This window comes from Cololabis saira, chromosome 16 (assembly GCF_033807715.1).
Source record: "Cololabis saira isolate AMF1-May2022 chromosome 16, fColSai1.1, whole genome shotgun sequence".
NCBI lineage: Eukaryota > Metazoa > Chordata > Actinopteri > Beloniformes > Belonidae > Cololabis > Cololabis saira.
The window spans coordinates 29,892,810-29,916,956 of record NC_084602.1 but is presented as its reverse complement, the minus strand read 5'-3'; the positions used below and the strand labels follow the sequence as shown (position 1 = coordinate 29,916,956).

At 41.9% G+C, this 24,147-nt stretch overlaps 1 protein-coding gene across 2 annotated transcripts in view; it reads right to left on the bottom strand.

The window, feature by feature from the left end:
* Positions 1-4,333: 4,333 nt before the first annotated feature.
* LOC133462934 (SERTA domain-containing protein 4-like) overlaps positions 4,334-24,147 on the bottom strand; it is a 36,696-nt gene continuing 16,882 nt past the window's right edge. For both annotated transcript variants that reach the window (XM_061744469.1, XM_061744468.1), the window contains exons 2-4: positions 11,504-11,676; positions 8,623-8,741; positions 4,334-7,110 (exon numbers count right to left, since the gene is read on the bottom strand). In XM_061744469.1, coding sequence (XP_061600453.1) covers positions 6,238-7,110; positions 8,623-8,741; positions 11,504-11,657 — 1,146 coding nt within the window. In that variant the 5' untranslated portion in view covers positions 11,658-11,676 and the 3' untranslated portion in view covers positions 4,334-6,237. The remainder of the gene's footprint in view (positions 7,111-8,622; positions 8,742-11,503; positions 11,677-24,147) is intronic.

Genomic DNA, 24,147 nt, shown 5'->3' with positions numbered 1-24,147 from the left:
AGAAACAACTTCCACACATCAAGTCAGGTGTAATGCATTTACATAGTGTGAGTGTGTGACAATTAGTTAGCCTGCTAGGTGACAAATCTGCATTCGTGTAAACTGATATATATAGCCTATACATATATATTTGGGTGTCTTGAGTGACTACAAAATCAACAACTCTGTTCAGGTGTATGTTGCTGCTGCATCTCAATAAACGCTCTGAGAACAGCCCTGCCCGCTAACCATCTACTTCACAACCTCTTTCACTGAGGATTTTGTTTTTCTGACAGCCAAACATTAACATAGATTTTGTTCTAATAATTGTCCACATCTTCTTCTCTTAATGTCTCACATCTTGACTGTTTTGTAACTGCAACAGTTCTTCCCATTAAGCTTGAGTTATGGTTCTGCATCAAAACGACGCCGTGCCTCGGCGTGTGGTACGCCTCACGCCGTCACTGATGCGTACCTCCCGAAAATTGTAACTACACGTCGAGGCCACACGCAGACGAGAGGGTTGTGATTGGTTCGCTTGGTAGCAACGCATTTCCAGTTTTCGGTTTGAACTTTCAGCGCTCTTTTCTTCGTGCATGTGTGAGTTTTTTTGTTTTTTTTGCACAATAGATGTCCTTATCTCTTTGATTCACTTTGACCGGAAAAAGTCGGATAAACCATTCAGGAAAAGATCGCGAATTAGAGGTCACGGGGGGGACTGCACCACGGTGAAATGGAGTGACGGAGAAGGGTTCACAACGGCGTCACGGCGACGGCGTGTGCACGTCGTCGATTTGACGCAGAACCATAACTCAAGCTTTAGTGTCAACATATTAATACATACACTTTATTGCCCCCATCAGCAGGGGGGGTGGAAGTCTAGTGGCTACAAAGGTGGGCTTGGGTCTGGAGGACCCAGGTTCAAGCCCTGGAACGGCAACCAATAAGAACCACCATGGGCCCCTGAGCAAGGCCTTAACCCTAATTGCTCCATGGTGTGTGTGTGTGTGTGTCTCTCAGATGTAAGTCGCTTTGGATAAAAGCTTCTGCTAAATGACATTAGTAGTAGTAGTAGCTTCTAAAACTGAAGACCTGGTCGTGCAAAAAGTATTGGTGAATAAAAGGATCTGTCGGTTGTATGTTTTTTTTCTTTCTTCAATGACTTGGTTGTGTGGTCTGTGAGCTCTCAGACTGGCACTGTGTTCTCTGTAATACAGCAGACCATGCTCAAGGGGGTTGTTGACTGCAACTTGCAGCCAAATGTATGTTTACAGAAGCACAAAGCTGTACTCAAGGAGCCACATTCTGCTTGCTGAACTGTCACCATTGCAGTTCAGCTCCAAAAGTGAATCGATCTCCATTCACATGCATGTTAAATTGTCCAGTTTTACGGCAGAAATATTAAACAACTTCCAGGAGTTCATTCAGGAAACAATCTCTGCAGTATGTGTGTATCCACCCCTCTACAGGGTTTATTTGGATCAGTCCATCTCATTCTTCGGTCTTTATAAACCTCAACCTTTATAAAATAAACATATTTACAGCCTGGTTCAAAAAAAAACATTTTGGTCTCAATAATCTGATATCACTTTCAGAGGGGTTTTTTTTGTACCGCACCAGGGGAATTTAGCAAAAAAGTGTATTTCCAATATGTTGACACTCGCGTAAGCCAATGGCTAGCCATTATTCCTTCCTCATCCGTAATCGCCATGCTAGCCAGCTGTTGTATTAACCTAGCATCGGCTAAACACGACGGTCAGTTTTGATTTTGCCATCAAGTCAACATGTTAAATGGTACATCCCTCTGCAGATAGGGGGGCGTGTTCCCTTTGGCTTTTGAGCAATATGGCTGCACCCCGTACGAAGAAAACCGTTCTTCATAAACCAATGCATCACGGGACCAAATGTTTCGTCTTTTGTTTTATACAGTCTATGGTTCCAACTATCTGCTCAACTTTGGATTAACTGGGGTTAGGCGGAGTCAGCTCCTGCCAAGATGGCTTGACAGCATAACTCGAAAAACTTCTAAGGAACTCCTCAGGGATGCCACAGAAGGATTTATGTAGCTGTCTGTATGCCTGAACCTGCTGAAATGATGGGTGAGGCATAAGTGACTCACTTGTCTCCATAACACCAGCTGCTATGAACAAAAGTGTAAAGACATGGTCGAAACTGGAGCTGTTTTACTCTATACCTTGTGGCATTTTCACCTAAGTGCGGCTAAGATATTTAATTTCTTCTTCTTTTATTATTCTTTGTTTTTCTTTCTTCCTTTTCATGCTCTTCCCTCTGCTTTCCCAGGTTTGGAACCATAACATCTGAATTACTGTTAAAAGAAATATATACTTAAATAAGTCCCTTTTTATCTGTATTTCAGTGTATTATTACACTGGTTAATTAGCTATTGTACGTACAGGAAGTCATGTAAACACGGTTTTTTGCTGGGAATCATGATTGAGTACGCTGCTCTTGCAATAATAGAAAGTGTCATGACTGGAGAGACAATAAGACTGAGTGATCTGGAGTGGGAGCAGAGGAAGATGGGGTGGGGATAGGCAGGCTGAGCAGCAGGATCCACACACCCCTGCGGCAGGAGTGTCGAGAAGAGATGATCTTCCATCCTCACCTCGCAACAGAGCTGTCAAGATGTTCAGACCTGTGATTTAACCTCCCCACTTCACAGTTACAGCCTACCGACGCGCACACACACACACACACACACACACACACACACACACACACACACACGCCCGTCACTGCACACCACAATGGCTGAGCTGCTTTCCAAGCAATCCGTGGCAGTGTCACACAAAGCCTGCACAGAATTAGAAATAATCCTGTAATGGGGGCACACATGTTTAGCACCATTACTGGATCAAAGGAACATTTAACTTTAAGCCCAATAATGCCGGTGTGACAGTGGAAGCCATTTTTAACAGTTACAATGAGTAATCATCAGTGTGACGGCGTGTATTCTGAAATTGCCCCAGGCTTATCTCATGGTTGTAATAGGAGCAGGTGGACGGATCGGTTTTATGATACATGGGATGAATATAGCGGGGGACAATAGATACACCGGGGAGCACAGGCGGGGGTGAGGAGGTGACTGTGCTCAGCGTAATGTCAAAAAGATTAACATGAATTGAATTGCGCAGCGACATCTGAGAGATATTCGGGAGCACACTCCAACGAGCAGCACACACCGGGGGAAGCAACTCAATGAACAGGAACTCACACACGCCAGCGTGAGGCGTTTAAAGGCAGCAAGCATCCACATGGCTGTGATGTAAAGGAATGAGGGAGGAAGCAGCGTTTTTTTTGTTTTTTTTTTGTTGGTTTTCCAACATTTCTTTTACTGATACACTTGTCACAGAACATCACACTAAATTTTTGGAGCAACTTTGCTTTTTTGTTCTTTTCAATAACAGAAAATACAGTTACAGTTCTTTTAGTCTCAGAAACATATATTGCTTTGACATATTCTTTCATTCTTTTACCACTAATAATAACGGTGTTTAATCGTTCAGGTTTCAGAGGAAGTAAATGAAACAGATCAAACGTGTGGTTGTTGTACCTACTCGTATTACTTTTCAGAATGAGAAAAGTGAGAGGGATGTAAAAAAGCCAAATAACTTTAGTCTTAAGCTATGTCACAAGAAAAAAAAAACACACACAAACATATTAAACAAATGTAACCTGAAGATTTTCTTTTGAACAACTTTGATTTCAGTTTTTCGTTTAAATCTTCAGATGCACCAACAAGAAGTATGAAAGCATTGATCCTGCTATCCAGAACTTATTAAAGAAGAAAAAAAAGCTTATTTGGCACTATGTTTGTCCTTGATATTGTATTTTAACTTGACATATTGTGTATATTATAGACTTGATACCTCAGTAGGATTAGACCCAATGGTCCCGATCAATGATATTTCATTAAAATGTGTGAAAACATCACAGGTATAATTATACTGATTGAGGGAGGACACCAAGGCCGTCCCTGGATAACTAAGAGGTATAATTTCTCACAGTGTATCCTCAGTCTGCCTCTGGGCTTCCTCCTGGTTAGACATGTCTGAAACTGTGTACAGGAAACAACAGATACTGTAACCACCTGAGATGGCTCCTCTCAGTGTGGAGGAGCAGTGACTTCAATCCCTTCCAGATGCCCACCCCCCTCTCACCCTATCACCACCCTGCAGGGGAAACTTCTCAGCCTTGTACGGCTTCCACCTACAATCGTGTCCTTTCGGTCCCTACCCACAGTTCGTAACCATAGCTGGGGGAACAGAGAGTCTTGTCTTTAGGCTCAGCTCTCTTAGCGATGACAGACCTGTAGAGTCTGCGTTGATGCTGATTCTCATCTTCACAGCTTCACACTCAGCTGGAAACTGCCCCCGTGATCGAGGAAGATTGTAGCTCATTGATGCCACAGGTCCACATCATCTGCAAAAAGCTGGACTCCCGAGACAACCAAACTACTCTGCTCCGCCAAGAAACTGTCCATAAAAGTTATGAACGGATTCATTGAGAGGAGTCCTGATGGAGTCCAACACCCAACCAGATTAAATCTAACCTACTGCTGGGAATGTGGACCAAACTCTTTCTTGTGTGTACAGTGACTGAATAGCCAATGGACATATGGTGTGTTTATATACCATACGTATGGCCAATGGCATAGCAATGGACCTATTACCATACTCTTGGAACCTCCCTCAAGGGACATGGTGAATTGCCTTCCCCAAGCCCCAAAAGTACCTGTGGACCAAGCTTGCGGATCAAGCCCGCTCCAGGACTCTAGTGAGGATAAAGAGACTGTCAAGCGTTCCAAGACAAGGCTGGAACTTGTATTGTTCCTCCAATTCCGAGGCTCCTGTCTCCAGCACCTCTGCACAGATAACCAGGCAGGGCGAGGAGAGTGACTCCCCTGTAACTGGAACATACCATCTGGTTCCCTTCTGAAGAAACAAAAGCACCACTGCAGGGTTACTGGAACTGCCGACTTACTCCCAATCGCATTTATGTATTCTTACGCCTTCTTTTGACTTCTTAGTGGAACCTTCCTCCTTGAAAGTCAGCTATTGGGAGTAGTGGACGAAATATTCCCTAAAAAACGGAACATCTTTTTAAGACGTTCCTACTAGTGAGTTAACCCACTAATATAAGCCAATTAATTGCTAACACATGACATACTCAATATGCATATTTGTTATTTTTTCAATCACAAGCTACATTTTCAGATTTGTATTTTGTGTAGTTTCTTGTGGATCATTTTGGTAGAACTTTTATCATCAACACAATGTTTTATCTGGCTAAATTCAACTTATTTTTGAAAAATTTTAATGTTCAATTTAAATTCAGAAAGAGGACATTAAATATCGACAATTGTTAACTTCTGTCATTCAAAGTTGGATGCATACTTGTTTTTTTTCAGCACAAAATGTTGTAAAAACATGCATTTGGTAGTAAACACAAACAGTTTTTAGGTGAGGGAATTTTCTTTGCTTTAGAATTTAAAATGTTAAACCTTAAAAACAATCTTTAACACACTCTGCATCAAATAAGATGCATGTGTCTTCTTTTACTGTAGTTGTAAGCAGTCACCGGTAATGCAAAGTAGCCACTTAGTAACCTAACAATTACATAAATACACAGTATACATGTAACCATAAAAACACTAAGGCACTTTAAAATTGAGATTTAAAAATTTGATTGTGTTGTAAAGTAATCTGACTCTTTGCGTCATGGCGCCGCTGCAGCACAGTTGCATGCCATTGCCTGAGACAGCGTCGAAACCTGTTCATTAACAAACAGAACTGCTTAAAATCAAGTTTTAAAATGCTACATCATATCTTGCAAATACACACACACACAGAAGCACGCACTTCTAAACACACAACCCCCTAATCCGTGGGTTTGTTTAGGGTCCTGAAACGAGACCGTCGCACCAATACAAAGCCCCGTTTTTGAGACCTTCCGTTTTGTGCTGTGGGGCTTGAACAAGGTCTTGGAGACAGTGCAATAGTAAGCTTCACTTCACATTCGGGATTTAAGATCCCACAACATGTGACGTTGTTTGTTATAATTGTCTGAAAAATGTGTCCGCTGTCAGCAGAAGCCATATATAGATCGTTAACATAAAGATGACTTGGCATTATTATAGTTAGTAGATACACCTTAATTTGCTATAAGCAGAAATACATCTTCAACTGATGACAGCTGTCGTCATCATTACATTTTATTATGTTCGTCACTTCTTAGTTACTGTCTATGAGCCCGGCGGTGCCAGAAGTTGAATCTGTGGAGATCCCTTTCAGAGTCCCATGGACAAGGTCTCACGGGCTTTTCCTCTTCTTCGTCCTCTTCTTCCTCCGGCTCTCCTCCTTCCTCTTCTGCACTACCGGCCACGCAGCTGTTCGCTGTCCTCCCGTGTTTATGACCCAGCAAGGTAGTTCTACTTTTCTGCGCTAATTTGTCCGAAACGTCATCACCAGAAGGCCCTGCTTGTCTTTGTTCCTCATCTTCTTCCTCCTCCTCCTCTTCCTCCTCCTCCTCCCTCTCGTCTCCCTCCTCGTTTTCCTCCTCGTCCTCGACATCTTCATCATCATCGTCGTGATCGTCGACGGCCACCGTGAGACCTAACTTGCTGTGGCCGGTGAGCTGGAAGAAGGAGGAGGCCTGCGGCGCGGCGGGGCAGCCTGCGAGCGCCGTGTCGTACACGGAGAAGGGGAGGTGGAGGTAGTGTCCTGCGGCCGCTGCAGCGGCGTAGATGCAGCAGCACGTCTGGGGACAGTCGGGCCGTAGATCCCCCGGGCCTCCGCGGACCATGCGGAAGCGCTTGCGGAGGGGTGGGCCGGCCTGGGGGGCTAAGCAGATTCGGGTGGGAAGGGCTCTCTGGAGGACTTGGTGGGCGGGGCCAGAGCTGCTCGGGAGGATGCAGGGCCCGGTGGAGAACGCCGGGTTGGGCGGGAAGCACCAGTCGCTGCTCTGCAGCAGGATCTCAGCGCGCAGACGGCGGAGGAGGTTGTTTACGAGGACAGAGCGGCGGAGAAACGCTTCAGGGTCGTCGATGAATCGCATCTTCTCCAGTGAGAGGCGCAGCACATGAGCACGCTCCTCCAGAACTGGTGCCACCTGAGGGAAAACACAGGGTTAGATCCACCTGAATGTCACCTGAATCAGAACACAACATGCCAATACTTGCATGACATTCATCTGTTTTGAGTACTCAAATAAAGTCTTTGCATCATCTGTGAAATGCTAAACAATATCTTGCTATAGTTGGATCCTAATGAATTCATCTTACCCTGCAGGTTCTTTATGCATAATCAACAGGAAATGTGCAATTACACAAAACGGCATGCTTAAGTATATCATTCACTATACATCAATTATTTTCACATTGAAATTTCCACAAATAGCATGCAACAATAGAAACTTGCGCCCTGTCCCAATACTCCCACTACCCCTTGTTTTCATCCCTACCCCTAAATTTTGCGCGTTCCCGTGAGGGTAGTGGTGTCCCAATTCCTCTTTTCACCTAGGGGTAGTGACGAAAAGTAGTGTAGTGGTTATGAATCTGTCCCTAGGGATTTCCGATGCTGACTAGCTGAACTAGTGACAGAAAAATTTCCCAGAATGCTTTTCATCGTCATTTGCGGACGGAATAAAAAAAAAAGCATGGCAAACATTTCTTATTTTTTAGTGAATAAAATCAATATTTTGAGTTAGTTTCTGCATAAAAATGCATTTTGATTACATTTCTAGCGAGAAATATATATTTTACTTTCATAATATTCACTCAGTGAATGTACATAATCACTTTTTTGCTCGTTTTTGCAACCTCGCCAGAATAAAGGCTGATTTATGGTCCCGTGTTACACCAACGCAGAGCCTACGGCGTAGGTTACGCAGTGACGCGCGCCGTACGCCGTACCCTACGCCGTACCCTACGCCGTACCCTACGCCGTACCCTACGCCCTAGGCTCTGCGTCGATTTAACGCGGAACCATAAATCAGCTCCCGAAGCCGGCAGGCAGGCAGAAATCCCAAAATTTTCGGAGCAAATTTCTTAACAGGCGTAGCTACAACTGTTAGATTTCATCTATTAAACCAACATTTATCTTCCTAAATGATTTATTTCAGCCAGCGGTAATTCTCCACAGAGCTGCAGGTTTCTTCCCGGGAAGACGGCGCAGGTTGACCTGGCGATCAATCCTGTACGTGAGCTGCTGCTGCTGCTGCTACTGCGCCCCGGTCTCATCATCGCCAAAAACATCAGATCAAATTTATTAACAGGCGTTATTTGGATAAACTGAGCCCAGGTTGGGGATCTTAACGGTTACTTTTATAACCTGAAAAAATATTAAAACTTAATAAAGTGGCATATTAACAGCGCTACAGCTGAAATTAAAACAGCTTTTGGCTCTCAGGTTCCTGATTTTAGGGGTGGTGCTGAAAGTAGGAGTAGTGGGTGTATTGGGACAGGCCCCTGGGAAGATTTCAAGTGCCCTAAAATCTGTCCCTTCTTTTTTAGGGGTAGTGAAGAAAAGAAGGGCTCGTGAAAGAAAGTAGGGGGAGTATTGGGATTGGCCCTTGGACACCTTCTGTGCTCTAAAGGTAGGAATGTGCGTTATGTTTACTTACCGTTTGACAGTATGTCCTGAAGCTGAAGGGAGCCTCATCATCCTCATCAACAAACTTTCTCTTGAAGTAAGCAATCCTTGACACGGAAACGTGATCAGGGACTCGTCTGCAAGGCGGTTCTGCAGAGCGTAAGAAAACAGTACCATGAATAAGCTGCTTTGTTGGACAAGACAGAGGTGATTGAATATCATCACGTATGCAAATGGGATTCTCAAGATATGGAAATGTGTACTAAGTAATGTACAAAGGATATTGTTAGAGAAACGAGCTAAACATAGGCTTACATGAGATTAAACAAATGCATAAATAATTAATTAAAAAGAGCATCATTGGCTGTTGATTTAATTCCTCAACCAGTTAGAAAGGTTTTTCATCTCACCCTGTTGTTAAACATAATTCCATCCATACAGAAGTCTGCATTTATTTATTTAGTATTCAGAGGAGCCGATCTCATAGATTTTTAATATGTATACACCAAATTCAGAATTGAGTATTCTGGTCATGATTTTTGAATCTATTTTGGGTGAACAATTAACGGAAATAAGAATTTATGCAAACATGAATCTTTATAGCAGGCCCAAATGTTTAGTGAAGGTTCACTGGCAGAGTCTCAACGATACATCCTCCCTAGAGGAGGCTGAGCCTGGGAACTCTGGGCTGGGTTTGCCGTTACTGGAGCTGAGGTTGCACAGGTAGCTCTTCAGTCTTCCTGGGTGCTGAAGAATAAATGTGTGATTTGGACACTTAACCAGCTACTTGGCCTCAGGATCCTGGAGGGAGTGGGGGAGTTAGTGCAACATGTCCACATGTGTGTTTTACAGAAGGCATTTGGCTGTTTCCCTCGGGGTACATTGTGTGTGGGGGGGGAGGGTGTCATTGATCCATGAAATGTTTGAAGTAGAGTTCCGGTTCCTCCACATGGAGAAGACCCAGTTGAGGTGGTTTAGGCATCTGGTGAGGATCCCCCCTGGAAACCTCCCTCAGGAGGAGCTTTGGACATGTTCAACCAGGAGGTCGGCACAGGTAATATGCTAAGCCTCGTTTTTGGGTGTACCCTGTTCATCGGATGCACAAGACGGTGATGATGATGGTTCTGTCCTCCGATGTGTGTTCAAAATGACCAGTTTTAGCTTTTGACCCACCGCCGCGTACAAGTTTATTGGCTGGTAGAGGGCTGCATTGGGATTGGGTCCTGCCGGACCCAACGCAAATCTGGCGGGAGCGGGCGGTTTGAACTTTGCTGCAGCTAAAATAACACTGACAAGATGGAAATCAATGACGTGGAAAAGAACCTCAAACAAGGTCTTTACAAAACAAAGAAAATCAGATATTCGGAGGAACTGCGTTTAGAGTCTGTGGTGCATCTTGGAAGAGAGACGCACGGGATTGGGACTGCAGTCGGTCAGCAGCATTTTCTCCCTCCACAGCGATATTATGGCCAAGTGATTCATCTGTTAAATGAATTGGTTTCATTCGTTAACTTTGTCTATTTTATGTTATTTATTAGTGTTATTTGAGCCACTCACAGCCTACTCTAGTTATAACCTCAAACACATAATTGATGTGTGTGCGAAAGGCGAAAAAGCTTGTGCGATGATGACAATGATGGATTTGCATTTAACTTTCGGTCAGGTGACCTATGAACTGTCAATTATCCATCAAGCTCCACAAATATCATGTTAACATTAAATCAGATAGATTTGTCCAGGACATTTCTCTTGCGGGACGGGAGAATACACAACATCAATGCATCTCTATTATTGTGCGGGCATGAATTCTCAAGAGTCTTGCGGGAGCGGGCGGGAGTGGAACACACACATTGTGGGTGCGGGCGGTAATGATCAGAAATTCAGCGGGAGCGGGATGAAGAAAACTATCTGAGAAAACTAACTCTATTGGCCATGCAGCCACAACCTGATTGGCTGAGGCATGTGTTGCCAAGAGAGAAGTTGAAAAATCTGCTAACATTTGACAGAAGCAACACAATGGATGCATGCAACCCACAACTACTTTTCTCAACAGACGACATCCCTCCCATTCTAAATCTATGGAGAGGGAGGAGAGACGACACATGCAACACCGCTGTGTGAAGCCAGCGTTCGGCTGCTGCTACGATTGTCGAAGTTTGGCCAGGAGGAAGTTAATGGATGGATGGATACATATTTTATATGCAGGCATCACTTCCTTGTCTACGTGCATTTGATATGAGTTTGTCACAAATTCCAAATCTTTTTCTCATCACTAATTGTTAAATCCACATGTTGGATGGTCTGGCCTTTGCCCACCAGCAGATTCCATCGCTGACATATTCTCATCTGTTGCTGTAGTTCCATGTTAAGGCTTTTCCTGCACTCCTCCAATCACATCTTTGTTCTGTCAATATTCAGAGTACTGTAGCTCATGAAGCTGCGCGCTCCATTTTCAAGATCTGTTCCTTCTCTTGATTTCCAGGGCACGCACATATTTGGGGGCAACACAGAATTCAAATGTGCAGCCTCCATGACATGGAAGAAATTGATTTTGTTCAATGAGGTATATGTTTTTTAGCGGTAATATGGTGCTGTCATTCTGGTAAGGACTTTGTTGTAAAAGAAATCATTTGGTTCTATTGACATTTTCCTGGGTTAAGTAAAGGTATAGAGTAATTAATAATCAAAACTAAATGGAGACAAATGCTGTTAGCCTGCTAGACTGCTCTACACAGTCCTGCACTGGCCTCCTGTTAGCAACACTGGATGCTCAAATAAACTTCTATTTTGACTCTTAGTAAAAAAAAAAAGTTTGTTATGGTTCAAATTCCTTTCGGATGTATCATTATATAGTTTTTGATGGGCTCAAACAGTGCCTGAACAAGAATGTGAATCTGCAGTGGGAAACGCACCTTCTGTAAAGCGCTCTTCAGAGCTGCAGGGCGTGGCAGGGTTTGGCAGGCAGGTCTTAGTGCAGCGCTCCGAATCCCATATGGGTGGGAATACGGAGGGTGGAGGGTCTCCCTCTGGGTCCAGGAAAGGATTCATGGACAAAACAAGGGTCATCTCTCTCTCTGGTTCAGGTCTGGAAAAAACAAACACAGTGGAAAAAACATCCCACATGGTCAGAGATCTGGTTAGATGCAAGTTATTCTAATATCAAATATATTATATGTGATAATATTATATATGAAATTATTAAAATGTCACATTTTTAAAAGTATACAAACCAATTAACAGGATATTTCAGCTTTTTCAGTGTTTTGGTGGTTAATTCAGTATCAGCTTGGAAACTATTTATGCACATTAATACCTATTCCTTCATCTGCATAAACCTCACAAGCATTTTGCATATGCTCCCTTAGTGATGCAGGACATTTTTTAAAGCTTTTCATCTAGCTTTGGCAAATACACAGCTTTTGCAGAAAGGATGTTGTGCTGAACGATGCCAAATTTGAACGGCAATACCAGTGAGCAGTATAAATTGTCAGAACGCTGCCAACTCTGTTGTGAGTGTGGCTCTGCAAAGCGAGGCACACGGATGCAGGAATGACACCCACTCTCACCATGAATTCCCTATTGATTAGTTGGTAGGGGAGTTAGCGAGATGTTTGACACCAATTTGTTCGGTGAAATGAATCTCACATGTCAAATCGCACTGGGAAGCTTGAGTCAACAGCATGATAATCTGGGAAACAAAGGAGATGATGTGTACGGTGCCAGCGGGCCTTAAACTCAGGGCAAAACCACTTGACAAAAGATTTCCAACAGATAGTGTCCCTATTTGATTTTAATCAATGTTGAATCTTGTCAATTTTCTAACAAAAAAACTAAACAAAACAACAAAAAACAAAGAAAAACAATATTGAAACACCTAGCACCTTATGTTTTAAATGAAGGTGATTCAAATAGGAATAAACATTAGTCTGACACTTTTGCTTGGCGGAGAGCAGCACTAATCTACTAACTGAGCCTTTTCAATGTGAAAACAAAGCTCTACTGTGCAGACGCTGAGGGGCCTGAGAGACTAAGTCTGTCTGAGATTCTGTGAATCCACAGAGAAAAAAAAACTGTGTCCTTTTGATCATGGTGAATGGCTGTCATCTGGTCTACTGCTGATTTCTCCCCTTCATGCAGAATGCAAAGCCAGCTGTGAGGGAATCAGCAGACGGGCCTCCTTGTCACCACCTTTCCTCCTCAAAGCTTCTCCTTCCCTTCCTCCTCCTGCCAGCACAAACAGATATTATCAGCCACCAGCTATCTCTGCAGATCAAACGGAGGTGGCATCTCGGCCTCAGCCCTGTTGGATACCTGATTAAAATGTCCGTATCAATAAGCTTCCGGTTTTGCTTGGCTGAACAGATTCGTTTCTCTGTGCTGCTTTTATAGTGTTTGCCTTCAACGGACTAATCAACCGCTGGAACATCACTGCAGGAAGAACCGTACCAAGCTCCAGAGAGTAATGGATTACACAGAACAGAACAGTATTACTATTATTATTATTATCCATCCATCCATCCATTATCTACACCTTCGTATTCCTATTCAGGGTCACAGGGGTCTGCTGGAGCTATCCCAGCTCTCTCTGGGTAAAAGGTACAGAGGTGTCAAAAGTATTCACATTCATTACTCAGGTAGAAGTATAGATACTAGAGTTTTAAAATACTCCTGTAGAAGTTGAAGTATCAACTCAAGTTTTTTACTCCATAAAAGTATAAAAGTACTGGTTTCAAAACTACTTAAAGTATAAAAGTAAAAGTAATGTAAGGGGGGAAAAAGCCATTAAGGACAAAGGCCATTGAAAATGAATGCATCTTAGTATAATGCAAATATATTAAAGAACCATATATGTGTACTATTGAGCATTAACATGTGTTTCAGAGAGCAGAAGATATGATGACTAGTTGCCTATAAGTATTGTAATGGTGCAAAAAGTCAAACTTCAGAGGCATGTTATCATTTATCCTAACCTTTATTGGATCCAAGTTTAGTTGCAGGAATCTGAGGGATGTAAGAACAAAACTGGACAAGAACATCTGAAACAACCACAACCAAATTCACTCTATCCGGATGGAGCAATTTAACTGGATAGTTTTTTTTTAAAGGCCGAAATGAAATAGAGTAACGAGGCTGTTTTTAAAATGTAAGGAGTAAAAAGTACAGATAATTGCGTGAAAATGTAAGGAGTAAAAGTAAAAAGTGGTTTGAAAAATAATTACTCCAGTGAAGTATAAATAACCAAAATTTCTACTTAAGTAAGGTAACGAAGTATTTGTACTTCGTTACTTGACACCTCTGAAAAGGTAGGGTTACACCCTGGACAGGTCACCAGTCCATCACATTTCATTAGGTATATCTGGTGTATCTGATGAAGAGGTTGGTGAGTTTATCTGGACTGTGGGAGGAAACCCAAGCAAGCAAAGGGAGAACATGCAAACTCCACACAGAAAGACCCCTGTAACCTCCTTACAACGGTACAACCAAGCCGCTGTGCTGTCCCAGTATTATTGTCAAGTGTACCAGACAAAGTACCAATTCTGGTGTATAAAACCAACAACAACGCCATAAAATGACGATGTTTATTACCTCTAATAAGTCAAAATGAGTGTTTCCTGTGAAAAGCTGCCTCATGATGATGTAAGAACTCAAGATAATCATTTGGTACAAATGAAGAAAACACCCAGCAAAAGCCTGATAAATATATCAGGAGAACAGCTTGTAGCACCCTATAATGTAATCATTTCCTGAAAATGTAATAATGCCTGAAAATGTAATAAAATCCAATAATGTAATAACTTCACCAATAATGTAATAAAATATCCTGACGGATATTGTAATAACATTTTTACCGATAATGTAATACCTTATCACATTATTGGGAATTTATTACATTTTCAGGTGGGTCATTTTTATTTTTTCCAAAACTGATAATGTAATACTTGACAAATAATGTAATATATATGTTCATTTTCAGTCCTACATTTTGCGTTTTAAGTATCTAAGAATGTTATATACGCTGGATTTGAAACACCAGAATGACTATTGGGTTAAATTGCAGACTTTAGTACCATGTAATAAATTCCCAATAATGTAATAAGGTATTACATTATCTGTAAAAATGTTATTACAATATCCGTCAGGATATTTTATTACATTATTGGTGAAGTTATTACATTATTGGGTTTTATTACATTTTCGATTGAGTTAAGTGCAAATTTTATTACATTTTAAGGCGTTATTACATTTTCAGGAAATTATTGCATTATAGGGTGCTACACAGCTGAAACAGTAAAAGCAGAAAGCCACAGTCCTTATTAAAAAAAGAAAAAAACACAGATCAGGTGCAATCAGGTCACCAGGAAGGAGCCACTTCATGCTTTGAAGCATATTATCATCAACGATCTGTTTCTGTTCAGGTTTGCAGAGTCTATTCAGGCTGTAATTGTGCAAAAGCAGCCCTGGATAGGTCGCCATCCCATCACAGGGACAAAGAGAGACAAATGAGAAAATAACCATGCACACTCCCACTTCAGGAAGATGTAAAAGTATCCACTCGACCCAGCGTGCTTCTGCACTGGAGGAAGAGGCTGGAGCACCTGCAGGCACCGGGGGAGCATGCAAACTCCAAACAGAGAAGCTGCAGCCAGGACTGGAGCAGGAAGCCTTCGTGCCTCAGGTGAGAAGCCACAACAACACTGTGCTGCCCAGTCAGGCACATAACAAGACAAATCTAGTTCAGACAGGTGAGATTCCTTAGAGAAAAGCTAAGGACTACTGTGACAAACAAAAGCAGGACTCTACTACCTGGCACAATAGACTTTTTTTTGAATGGCACACAAGTATTTTGAGCACCGTGTCCAAGAGACACAGTAAGAGTGCAACAGTCTCGCTGGTATTCACAGTTAACAACAACAACGTTCCTGAGTGTTGCTGCACAGGGGGCAGCCTGTTGCAGCTATTCAGCTCTTACTGTCTTTGTCCTTGCTTCTGATTCCTGTAACATTTTTCTGTGTTGCTTTGGATAGTCTGCCACTAATAAATTGCTGAGTTTCCATGACAACAGAAAGTTGTGTACTTCTGGGATCAGCATTAAGCCCAAAATTAGACCCCGGACCCAGAAAGGTTGAAGAGAAAACATTAAGGGTGAAATGCAGGAACAAAAAAGAGATATGTGGAGGAGGGTTACACCAATATTTCCTTCACTCATCATAAGGAATGTGTGATTAAGTACTTTTACTCACAAATGGTTGCAGAAACACATTCTGGACCCTAATCCCTCTCTACCCAGGTTTCAGAAGTTACATGCAGAAAGAGACTACAGACCCCGGATATTAAATGTCAGTTTACATTCACGTCGTCATCTTGTAGCTGCTAACACAGCATGTAGCAGCAGAGACGTGAGACGGCTGCAGCTTCATCTACGAGTTCAGGTCGGTCAAACAGAGGACTCTTGATAGCTAATTAGTCTGGCTCCATGCTTCTTTTTATGTCACAATACACACCATTTTTGAAACTGGCATTTTCCAAAGCAAACAGTGTAAAAATTCAAGTGTGGAAATTCACAAATGACATCAAATTAACAAAAATATATTCATTAAGTAATAAAATGAAACTCCAATGATTTTTTTTTTACCTATTTTTCTTCTAAATGACTTTTCCTTTTGCAACCTGATGTTCCATTTCTTCGCAACATGTTAGAAATTAAAAACATTTTAAAGAAAAATAGCTCATAAAATAACCAGATTAGCTCTAAGTGCCACCAACTCTCCATCCAGAACTGCTGCAAGTGAGGACAAAACAAAATAGCTCAATATAAAGAATGCCGGTCGAAGTAAACAAACTGAATACATCGACATGAAGTAAAATATGTGAGAGAGCGAACACAGTGGACAAAGGAAGCTGAAGCTTTTCAGCCGATACGTTTCTGTCACGATGCTTTGGACGAGTTCTACCTGCGGCTCAGTGTTCACTTATAAACTCTGTCATATCTGTATGTCATTATGTTTAGCTCTAAACCTTTCATGGATGCAACAACTCTTACATTTTCACCTATCTATAGAAATATGTTTGTGTTCTTTAGTGTATGTGCTCCATGCACAGGTAGCAATCTGCGTTTTGTGGATAAAATGCAATGAAAATGCTGCCAATTCAATAACGGCGACACTGGAGTGCATTAAGATCATCGGATCAGACAAGCCTCCCGTCACGCGTAGATTAGTCCAAATGAGATCTGCTCCAGTTTTATGCGTCGATCAGGAACAAAGTTGTAGCATGACATGTTTGACTTAATATGCAATGATGTCAAAACAATATATAGTCCAGCAGCAATAGCTGTCGATTGAAACGCACTCATCCCAGTAAGATTGGACTGCTGAAGGCTCCTCGACCGACGGACCACCAACCAGGGCCAATTATCCCGGTGTCATTGAGCGCCGCTGCCACGGTTAATTAGCGGCCTCGGCCCTCCTCGTCTCCACACTCCACGCTGCTTTTTCACCTCCAGCTGTTTTCCTCTCCATCGCCTCCTGTCACCACTGCTGTTGCTACGTTTGCAGGGCACAAAGAAACAAACTTGCTATGACTCCCTTTGCTCTCCGTAGGGAACTCCATCGTGACACTCCCTCTCTTCCCCCGTTCTCTCTCTCTCCGTGACATTCTTTCAACAGCGGTCACAGCTGACAGCTCTCAGAACCAGGGGGGGAACCAAAGAAAAAATAAAGAAGCAGTAAGACTACGGCCAGAGTGTCTTTCCTGCATCTTCAGCAACAGTTCTTGCTCTCCAGAGACAAGGAAAGGGAGAAGCAACATTGTTCACATCGGGTTTTCGGGACTGTGAGCGAGAGAGAGAAAGAAACAGAGTTGGAAATTAAAAAAGGGACGAGGAGAAGGAAATCTCAGGCGATGGCTGGGGCATGATCATCATTCTTCTTTTCCTTTTCTGCGTTTCTGTCAGCATCTCACAGGACCGTGGGGTGCTGAGAGCTAATGTGATGGTGTGTGTGATTCTTTTTAACATTTATTTAAAAGGGGGGGAAAAAAACCTCAGTACAAGTGTGCGACAGCGTGTGTGTGTTTCACCTCTGTTCGCTCGCAGCTCCTCCGGCTTCATCCCTCTTATCTTCACTCTCTTGCAGATTCCCTCACTCTGCCTGACTCCCTATCTCACTTTCCTTTTTCAAAACACCCTTTGATGATGAGACGTTAATTGCCATGCCAGGACACGACGAGACAAACTGTGAGAGGGAGACGGGGAGCAATGAAGAATAAGAGGGGAAAACGGGGAAAGGTGGAGCGGATGGATAGATGGAATGAGTCAGATAATGAAAGATAAGTGCCTTAGGAGCCTTGTCGGGAGGGGAGAGCGATCGCCTGCAGCACTGATTTCTGCTGTCATGATTGAATAACTCCCTCCAGTGCTGGGATAGACAGGCAAACACGTACTCAGATATGCAGAATTTGTTGTGTGCTGAAATATTTAACAGGGAAAGTCAACCAGAGCCTCAATGGCAAAAGGGAGGCTTAAAAAATATACTAAAGATAGCCATGAAACTGCCTCTACCAGTGTTATAACAGAGTCTAGACTGAATATTTAAATAGTCGGGGACAAAATTTGTGCAAAGGTTTTACACTTTGGATTATGTTTCGTCCATCACATCCAACTCTGGCTTCACATCTTTTGTGCGCGTGAGCAGGGTTGACTTTCAGTTGAGCAGATGCAGCTTGAGCATCAGCAGGTCGACCTCCCCAGCCATCAGTAGGCCTGTGTTGAAAAGATCGATTCTCCGATTTTAAATCGATTCTCATATTAATTCCTAAAAATCGATTCATATGTCTAAAGATCGATTTAAAAAAAAAAATAATAATAATAATTTTTTTTTCTTTTTTTTTCTCATCATTACATTACAACTTTTGGTACTTTTTTGTTTATGCCCAAAAAAGGAATATTTTGTTGGACACGAGAATAACTGGTGCCATGTTTTTGCCTTTAAATATGTTTAAAAGGTATGAAAACATTAAAGTTTTCAGTTATAATTGCATAAATTGTCTATATTTCTTTGCTTTTGCTTTATATACTGTCTTGGGGTTACATTTGCATAAATGTTAAAAACCAAATTCTCATAAATGGGGAAAAAATTAAAGCGATTTCTTTCGTCCTCTGTTTGCTCCCTGGATCTGTTTGATAATTCTGCCCCACGATGTTTCTGAAAGCAGTTCTATCAGCATTCTGGGAGCTGATTGGTCCTTACAGCATCATTAGCTGCCAATACTTGCTGTTTAATCTCAATATAATACTAGTATTAATATGTTGCATAACTACACAGTCATATAATTCATGCAACAGCTGAAAAAACAGTTTTATTAACAGTAACCAAAATCAATATCGGATCGAATCGAATCGGATCGAATCAAAACGTGATAATCGATTCTGAATCTTAAGAATCGGAATCGAATCGATCTGATATTGGAATCGATCCACAGCCCTAGCCTTTAGCCAGGAATCTCTACTCAGATTCAGCTTGAATGTGTTTTAAAAAGGGATATTTTTGCCCTACTGTAAGACGTTGGGGTCCAGATGTTTGCACCCGCTTGGGAAGCTTTTATTGCACTTCACCTAGCTGCCTTCGGCTGTGCTGTGTGCATGGAGAAACATGTGGAAAAACACACACACACACACACAATGCATGTGTGTGTGTGAGAGAGAGAAGATACAAGTGAAGGGGAGGAGAAACTCCGGTGAACAGTAATGAAAATACGCATTCACATCGCGGGTGAAGCGCATATTAATTACGTAAAATGCATTAAGAAAATGTTCCTGATTGACTCTAAATGAATTCCTTAGCATAACACTGATCTCAACAAGAAAACTAATTTGCATTTCCCTCATCTGAACAGTCTGGGATTCCCTGAAAGGATTGACATTAACCCTTTTAAATGATTTGGTTGCACCTTGCTGGGCTTCAGTGTTCAAGCAAGTCCCGAGGAAAAAGTGACATGTATGTCAGAGAGAGTGGGCGCAGCGAAACATGCCACTCTAGACACAGACGGCGTCGTCAATCCTCTGATTGTGAAGTGGCAGTGTGCTGTTTGAAAGCACACACTGGGATGTGAATGAGTGAAGGTGAGAAATGGCAGCAGGCACAGTGGCGTCTTTGAGACACAACGTCTATGTGAACAGACTGACTGAGGTGGCTTTATTTAAGAGAACTGTGGCAAGTTCCCCAGGAAATTCACACGCTATCTGCAAAGAACCTTGAAAACGGTTTTCAATTCCCAAGCTTCTGTTTCAAAACATCCTTTTAGTTTTAAAACATAAGCATGCACAAAAATGTAAATATACGCAACCTTGAGAGTCAAAACTCCAACCTCACCCAACCCCACAAAAGCTGTCTCAAAGGAAAACTCTGGTTCTCAAAATACTGAGATTACAAATGAGTGGACTCTTGGCCGGTGATCAGAATAAGATGTTGAACATTTTTTTGTTTATTATAAAGTTATTGTAAAGTTTTCATTATAAAATTGCAAATTGGTACATTTTACTAAATATGTTTTACTAAAAACACCTTTTTCCGTTTGAAAATGTTGTATTTGATCTTTTGCAATGGTCTGTCTGTATATGTGGCCCTGCGATCCTGCCTCTCATCTGTAATGAGCTGGGATTGGCTCCAGCAGACCCCTGTGACCCTGCACAGGATAAAGCGGGTATAGAAAATGGATGGATGGATGGATGGATGGATCTCTTGCAATGAGACTGGTTAGTGTGAAGTCTCCTCGGTTTTTCCTGCATCTTGAAATGTGAGGTGGTTACCATTAATTACCGCTGCATGCCATCTCTGTTCTCAATACTAACAAAATTACAGATTTCTTCATAAAGCGTGTTTGCAAAGAGAACTGTGGCGACAGGGGAAACAGTGCAGAGAGCTGATATAATTAATCTAATATGGGAGAATGTTAAATTATATTGCTTAAAAAAAAGGTGCATGTATCAGGAGTGAAAGTGCAAAACATTAACAAGATGTCTGTGAAGGAGAGACTTGGAGAACAACTGAGAACCAGAATGAGAGAAGAGTCGAGCTGAGAGGAAACTAAAGTTGGGGCTTCAAGATTTTGAAAATGTCATTCTTTCCAGATATTACAAAAACACAGGATGAAGGTTTTGAGCCCGAGTGGCTGCAGACATTCAGCTGCTTCAGACACAAGGAGAAGGGCATGATTTGAAACATATGCCAAAAGCATCCACCCACCCAGCCCCCAACAGACGTTCACCAATTACAGGCCCCATGCTGTAAAACGGCACGAGACAACTGTTTGTCGTAAAACAGCAAAGGAAAAGAAAAAACACATCAGAGAGGGTAGCCTTTAGCACTTTACGTGTTTAAAATGAAAATTAAAAGGCTGAAATGCTAAAGCATAAACTCCCACCCCACCAACTACCGCTTCCTCCTCATTTCTGGCCAAGAAAAACACCCGGACACATCTACAGGTACAAAGCATGATAAGCTTTTTTCACACAGACATGCTGCTAGTTGAGTTGCATTAAAATGCAAAGAAATAACACGCCCAGGGGGGCCGTTAAGGAGAACTATGTTAGTGAGTATTTAAGTTATGCAGTATCATCATAATAGCATCTCATTAACGTGATACTCAACACCTTGATACATGTATACAAACGCACGCACGCACGCACACACACACACACACACGCACACGCACAGACACATATACATATTTATAAACAGTCCATTGGGATTTTTTGTTTCATAATACTCACTAATAAGATCAAGAGAGGCTGAAACCAGTGGATGGCTTGTACTTCTAAAAGGAAACGCTCGTTTTATTAACTGAACTAATCAGCTAATGATTGGAGCTTCAAGATGCAAAAGAAAAAAACTAAGGAAATGTGTGTAATCGCATTTAATAACTGCTAATTGTGGTCCTACTGTGACTGCTTGGTTGGAAACCCCCGCTTTAACGCTCGTAAAAGCTTTGAAGTTGGTAGCTGGGTTTTGGACTCGCTTGTTGCCGTTAACCACGCTCTTCCTTTTTTTCTGCACGTTTTCTTGCTTCAAACCAAGGGGACTGCCCCACCGCCAAACTCTCACATTTAATTCGAAGTTCCTGCACAGTATCCACAGCAGGATTTTAGGGTAAATGTTGTGCTGTCTGTCATAATAACAAAGTGGGCAACCAGGGCCGCCTGCAAACGCCGTATGAATATGCATGGGAGCTGAAAAACATCTTTGTGGCTTTTTACGAAGCTCCACCTACTTTCCCCAACAGTAACACAATAAAAACTATTCAAAGAAAAACAGATTTTTGAGCCAAACATGGGGAGGATTTCATTTGCTCACTGATCTGCGGGACTGTGCAGCATGTTTCTAATAAACTGTGCTCTCTCAAAGTTCTTTCTTTTTTTCCTGTGGCCTCAAAAATGCTAATCGATCCAACATGTGTTTCACAAAGTGTATCCTGTATCGCTCTGTGTGTATGTGTGTGAGTGTATTTAGTGTTTATTCCCTGTTTTGCTGGCCAGGTTTTTTTTTTTTTTTATTACTAAGTATTTCTTAGGCTTCGGGGAAAAGATTGCAATGAAAATATGTCTGTGGTTTTCACATCAAAACAGACACTGGACGGCCTGGGAGCTTCTTCATAGCGCACACTAGCATGTAATGTGTCATGGCTTCACAACAGCGCAGACTCTAGCGGGTAAATTGGGAAACAGGGAATTGTGGAGAAGACATGAGTGGGTCAGCAAGATTTACTTCTGCCATATTTCATTATCGCAGACGACATACATACCCGCGCAGCGAGAACACACGTTCAATAAATCCTGACAAAGTGCATTTACATTTACAGTCGTAAAATCAAAAAACCGTCGTTGCTAAGCAGCGTACGACTGAATACTGCCCAGTATTTGTGGAAATATTATTATTCTATTATGGGATGAACACTGTCAACATATTTCCTGTGGTGTTTCTGCATGTCTAATAGCGTTAGAGAAGAATCTGCTGCATTCTTCTTGGTCATTTCTGTTTTTCTTTAAGGTCTGACATGCCCCCCCCCCCCTTTTTTCTCCAATGTTGGATGTTTTCAATTATTCTTTTTCCAGACAACTTTAATTATCCACATAAAGTAACACGGCCAGCCAGTTAAAGTGCTTTACTAGCCTTACTTTTAGTCTCAGAGAACATGCTCAGCTCACCATAATGATACTCTCTAAACGGTTGGACTGGCTTTGTTGACTTAAATGTTTTTGCATTCGGTCCCCCGCAGGTTATTTTTAAAATACAAGCTGAACAAATCCACCCCGGAAACACACTTCCCAGCGACTACATCATCACAATGCATGTGTAAATGTTACACTGGAGTTGCAGCGACCAGTAAATAAAGACAGTAGTACTTCTCATTAATGGGTGTGACTGTAACACAAGGACAGGAAGCATCTCTGTTTTAAGCCATCTTGAAACATGCCATATTATTCACAATGAATTGCATAATACTAATTGCATTATTATTTCAAATTGTGATATAAATGTAAATTAACCTGCTCAGACCAAATAAAAATCACACAGTCTGTTATAGATTTACTAGTGATGCACCGAAATGAAAATTTGTTGCCGAAACGGAAACAGAAAATAATAATAAACACTTGACCGAATACCGAACATGGTTCTTCAGCAGTTTTTCATTTATTTTGCCAATTTTTTCACCATTGCATAAATCAAATACATTTGATTTAGGCATGCTTTTCAAAGAAAAAAATCTTTTACAAAATTACAAGGTAGAAAATATTTATTGAACGTAAAAAAATTAAAAAAAATTAAATTTCCCAGCATTATGTTGTTTTGGTTCCACCTCCTGGTGAATGTTAGGTAAAATTCTTATGGGGTTAGTTTTTGGTTGGCCAACGATTTACGGGACGGAGCGGCCAGTCTATTTCCTTATATTACAATGCCGTTATTAATTGTTCGATTTTTTTCCCCACTTATTCCACCGAACACAGAAAGTGTTTTTTTGCCATATTCGGCCGAACAATTTCGGTTACCGAACAATCGGTGCATCACTAAGATTTACTGAGGTTTTCTTCAGTTACTGTCTGCACTGAAGGTGCAGACTGGAAACACAGTAAATGAAAATGCATTGAATAAAGACAGTATGAAGAACTGCATGCTGAGTTCAGAACAATCTTGGGATTATGTATAAAATAGGGCAAAAGAGTCAGCTCTTGTCAGTATCAGTTATCAGCTTCCTCCCACACAGATACAGGCAGGTGTCTGTTTGTGCACTGACAGTTTATGTGGTGGACCGAATCTAGGCGACATATCTCCGCAGTGAGAGGATAAGTGGGTGTAGTGCTGAAAGAGTGGCCTGTGGTTGAGCTGACGGGAGTTCCAACAACAAGCTTCTTCAGAGCTCTGTGATCTCATCACAGGCACTTTGAATCTCGTAGGATTGAGGAAAACAAGCCTTCACTATTCCCTTGCAGTCACCCACCTCTGCTCACTTACACAGATGGTGAATGTTAATGTGACTCAACAGGGACGAACCCAGTGAAATG